Source organism: Brassica oleracea, chromosome C9, assembly GCF_000695525.1.
Source record: "Brassica oleracea var. oleracea cultivar TO1000 chromosome C9, BOL, whole genome shotgun sequence".
Classification (NCBI taxonomy): domain Eukaryota; kingdom Viridiplantae; phylum Streptophyta; class Magnoliopsida; order Brassicales; family Brassicaceae; genus Brassica; species Brassica oleracea.
The window spans coordinates 11,151,378-11,156,529 of NC_027756.1; the positions used below are offsets into that span (position 1 = coordinate 11,151,378).

The window sequence follows — 5,152 nt, forward strand, 5'->3', positions numbered from 1 at the left end:
GATTTACGGTTTGGGTTTAGGATTTACCGTTTGGACTTATGGTTAAGGTGGGTTTAGGGTATATAATTTGGGTTTAAGATTTACGGTTTGGGTTTAGAGTCTACGACTTGGGTTTAGGGTATAGAGTTTAGGTTTATAGTCTAGTTTTTGGGTTTAGGGTCTAGGATTAGGGTTTAGGGTATAGGGTTTGGGTTTAGAGGTTTGGATTTGAGTTTAGAATTTAGGGTATAGGGTTTAGAAATTAAGATTTAGGGTTTAGGGTTTAGCTGGAAGCGTTAGCGTCGTTAAAATTAGCGTTTTTATTTTTTGTAGCTATTTTTTATTTAATTTAATATTTTTTAATTAATAATCTATGTGTCACATAAATTGGTCTTAAAGGATGTGATGAATTTAAAGGTTTACCCTAGGGAGTGAACCTAAGTTCTCTCCGATATCATAGAGTGAATTGGTTCAATATACTAAAAGAAGTAGGATATTAAAAAACTACCCTAAACAGTATAATGATAGACCAAACAGTGCAGCAAGGAGAAGCAAATATGACCAATGTTACCCACACGCTAGTTTTTTTTTTTTTTGTCTACTTCCATTTTTTGGTAGGGATAAGTTTCAGCTATGTCTCGGTAAAAGATATTATGTAGATTTCATTTATTATTTGTTAGATATATGTGATTTGTCGAGATTGTGTAATTGGAGTTATTGTTGGGTTCACCCTGATGTATAAGATTTCATTATTTCAAATTCGATATCTTTTAAAAAAAATATATTGTCAAATTATATTATGTTTTTAAAATAAAAAAGTTAAAAAAATAGTGGTTCCAGAAATTTAAATAACAAAAATATTTTTAACGTCGTCAGCAAAACACGAAACCTTAAATCATAATCCCTAAACCCTAAATTCTAAACTCTAAACTCTTGGATAAATCCTAAACTCTTGGGTAAATCCTAAACTCTTGGGTAAATCCTAAACTCTAAATAAAAAACACTAAACCCTAAATCCTAAACCCTAAACCCTTGAGTGTTTTAGTGTTTATTGATTTTGATTTAAAGTTTAGGATTTATCCAAGGGTTTGGGTTTACCCAAGGGTTTAAGGTTTAGGGATTAGGATTTAGAGTTTAGTGTTTTGCTGACGACGTTAAAAGTATTTTTTTTTTGTAATTACTACTATTTTTTTTTACCTTTTAATTTTAAGAACATAATATAATTTGACAATATTTTGTTTCTTTTTTTAAAAGATATCAAATATAAAATAACATAATCCTATTAGTTGGTGGAATTAGAAATTCATCCTAGAGGTAAACCCAAGAATAAATCTTCCAGTTGTACGTGTACCAGATTTTGGATAAACTCCAGCCGCTAAGTTTATGACTTAAATGGTGACAGTTAATACCAAATTCACGGTATAGGTCGAGCTCATATTGTCCACTTATGTATTTTTGCAGTTGCCACACAGCTTAACCTCTGTATAATTTCTTGTACCACTTCATGTAATACTTCGGGATTAGCACAGGAAACACTACAAACGTTTGATACAATCATTTGGTATGTATCATAACATGTTCTAGCAACTTCTGAAACTAGTCAACAATACATATTGGAGCCTGATCTACCACTTTCTTAGTGTCAATTTTTATGTTTACATTAACCGTATTTACCATTAACTTTAAAAAGGTAAATAAATTTTTATTCCTATAAGGTTAATTAATCCGGACTTAAGGTCTACATTTGATGAGAAGTTTTAGAGGGTGGGATTTAGAATTTTAATAAATAAATACTAAAAATGAAAATAATTTTTTAAAAATAGTTTCTAAAATAATTTTCGAATTTCAAAAATAAAATTTGAAACAAAATAAAAAAAATTCAAAAAAAGTTATAAAAATTTCGAATTTGAAACACATAATTCAAAAATTGTAAAGAAAATTATGATTTTCATTTTTTATTATTTATTTAGTTATATATATATATATATATATTTATAAAGCAAATGTATAAAAGTCTTTTGATTCTTTACTGAAGAAAATATTTTGAAAATGTCCATGACCATAAATAATGGTACAACTAACATGGAATTTGAAATTTTCCCAAACATCTTCAATCTCACTGTGATGACTGAGTTTAGAATCCAATCACATATATATCAAACATCTGACAATCTCAAAAGACCTAACATCTTCACAACCGACGAGTCACAAACGTGAGACCCCTCCTATGGACCGGTGGGTCTGTCATTCACAAACCCGTCAATGTGCCCCACTAAGTGCCACGTTTCACCTGCATTTGCTTCGTGGATTTTTGGAATATCATATTCCGGTCCGACTAGTTGAAATGTAGCGGTTGCAGGAGTTTACGGACGTGTGTACTTGCGGTTTCTAGCGTTAATAAGCGATTTGTACGATTGGTATAGCAGTTAAAAATTGCTGCGTTTGCGCAATATTTGTGACTGGATAATTATGAGATATTGCAGCGATTTAATAATAAATTAACACATTATTATTAATAAAATATAGTAATTATTAAAATAAAATTAATAATAAAATTATATTATTTGTTATTTTTGTAGTTTAAACGAAAGTTATAATGTCAATAAGATTTTTTTTTGAAGATTTATATTAGAACTTTTAAAATAATATTTTCCGTTTAAGTATATACATATAAATATATATATTAATGTTTAAGAAATTATAATGAATAATATTGGTTTAAAGTTTTTATAATTATGTTATTGTTAGTGAATTTAAACTAAAACTAAAATGTATATATTTTATATTTATAATATTTTAATTTAAATTTTAAATTCAAAAAAAAAAGTTTAGAATTTTTTATATATTTATTTTTCCACTCGTAATCGCAAAATCTAGTGGGAACCAATTTTTGATTTTGTAAGGATCTGTGTGATTGGTATCACCATTTCGCATGGATTCTATGGTATATATGGAAAGGGAGAAATAATAAGGTTTTTAGCAATTTGGATATTGACCCTCGAGATACTCTTAAGTTGGCTGAAACAGAGTCCGCTCTATGGGCCGAGGCGCAAATTAATCATGCACAGAGAACTGATCAGGCCCGATCGGTAGTGAACGAGACGGTTCCAATTATCCCTGGTCGGTGGTGCTTTACGGATGGATCTTGGAAAGAAAATGATAGATTTTCAGGACAAGGATGGTGCAGCACTCTGGAAGATTTTGATAGTTTAATGGGAGCAAGGAACACTAGAGTGAGTCAATCACCACTTCATTCGGAGATAGAGGCGCTCATTTGGGCAATGGAATGTATGAGGAACTTAAGACAGTTTACTGTCACTTTTGCGACGGATTGTTCTCAGTTGGTGAAGATGGTTTCTGAACCCGAAGAATGGCCCGCATTTGCAAGTTATCTGGAAGATATAGAGATCCTGAAAGGAAGTTTCCACACCTCAGAGCTCATTCATATACCAAGGACGCATAATTCAAGGGCGGATAGTCTAGCACGTAGTGCAAGAAGGCAACCCTCGCTTGTAGTCCATATGGATGCAGAACTACCAGTTTGGTTTACATAGTCTATATGAGTCTGGTTTATTGCTGACAAAAAAAAAAAAAATAGAAAGAGTTTATTATAGAAAGAAGAGAAAGTTGAGAGATGCATTACAATGAACGAAAAACGTTCGTGTATATATAGAAAGAAATTTACTGTGTAAATAGTACAACGGGTCCACATCTTTTTATATTTTCAATCATTACGGCTCTTTTTTTTTTTTTTTACTTTCGTAACAGTATACGCTTTATTTTAAAATATAGTGCAATGATAGTTGAGGCTTTTGAGATATGTTTTTTTGGGTTAAGTGAAAAGGGGACCCCCCAATCCATGTGCAACGGCAATATTCTCGGTTTAAGACCTGTTCAAGTTTCAGAAAAAAAAGTTAAATGCTCCAGTCATTAGGTTCGTGTAATCTCCTCATCTCCAAATAAAATAATTACCATTTTAATTAATTTTTACTGTATTTCTTAGAAGAGAATCACACGTGGCAAGATATCATCGTATGAATGACTCAGAATACCGTGGTTGGCCGGCAAGACAAAAGCCACTTTATTGTTTCTGTTAGTCGAATGACGGTAAGATTAACACGTTAATACACCGCAAGGGCTAATTTTTTTAATGAGAAAATGAAATAAAAAATGTCCGAAGAAGTTAGAGCAACCACATCAATGAACCCCCTTTTGGGGTTCATTGGATTTTTTTATTATATTTGTGGTGGGGTCAGGAATAGTGATGAACCTGTATTGATTGTGTTCTTCCATTGGTGAACCCGAATATGGGGTTCTTAGAAATTTAAATTATTTTTTTAAATTTTTTTTTTGTTAAAAATTATTTAATACATAGAGAAATCTTAAACATACAAAGATTATTCATCAAAATTACCAAACTTTTGCCATATATTTTCAACTAAATCAGCTTTCAAACGATGATGTATCTGTTGATCCCGAATTTGATTGCGAATCCCACGCATTTCACCGACATTAGAAAGGCTTTCCGTAGAGGAGACGACATCAACCTGGGAACTTCTGCTTGACTCTCCTGATTCGAATTCATCTGTATCATACTGAGTGAATCTGTCGCGTTCGTCCTCTACTATCATGTTGTGCAGTATGACACAACATCTCATAATCCTTCCTATCTTTTCCTTGTCCCATAGTAGTGCTGGGTTTTTAACTATTGCAAACCTCGCTTGCAATACTCCGAAAGCACGTTCGACATCTTTTCTTACGGCTTCTTGATGTTGAGCAAATAGCTGTGCTTTTGGAGTTTGAGGAAGTGAGATTGATTGGATAAATGTTGACCATTTCGGATAAATTCCGTCGCTAAGATAGTACGCCATACAATAATTGTGGTTGTTGACCTTGAAATTTATTTTAGGAGCTCGACCTTGTATAATGTCATCAAAAACTGGTGACCGATCAAGAACATTAATATCGTTGAGGGTACCTGGAAGTCCGAAAAATGCGTGCCATATCCATAGATCTTGTGATGCCACCGCCTCTAAGATAATTGTCGGCTTTCCTGAACCACGTGTGTACTGTCCTCTCCAAGCTGTTGGGCAATTTTTCCACTCCCAATGCATACAGTCGATGCTGCCTACCATTCCTGGGAACCCGCGTAACTCTCCAATATCCAGTAGTC

At 32.7% G+C, this 5,152-nt stretch overlaps 1 protein-coding gene across 1 annotated transcript in view; it reads right to left on the minus strand.

Moving 5' to 3' along the window:
• Window positions 1-4,376: 4,376 nt before the first annotated feature.
• The window catches only part of LOC106314306, a 3,214-nt gene continuing 2,438 nt past the window's right edge, over window positions 4,377-5,152 (minus strand). Inside the window, exons 4-5 of the mRNA XM_013752204.1 lie at window positions 4,958-5,147; window positions 4,377-4,897 (exon numbers count right to left, since the gene is read on the minus strand). Coding sequence (XP_013607658.1) covers window positions 4,377-4,897; window positions 4,958-5,147 — 711 coding nt within the window. The remainder of the gene's footprint in view (window positions 4,898-4,957; window positions 5,148-5,152) is intronic.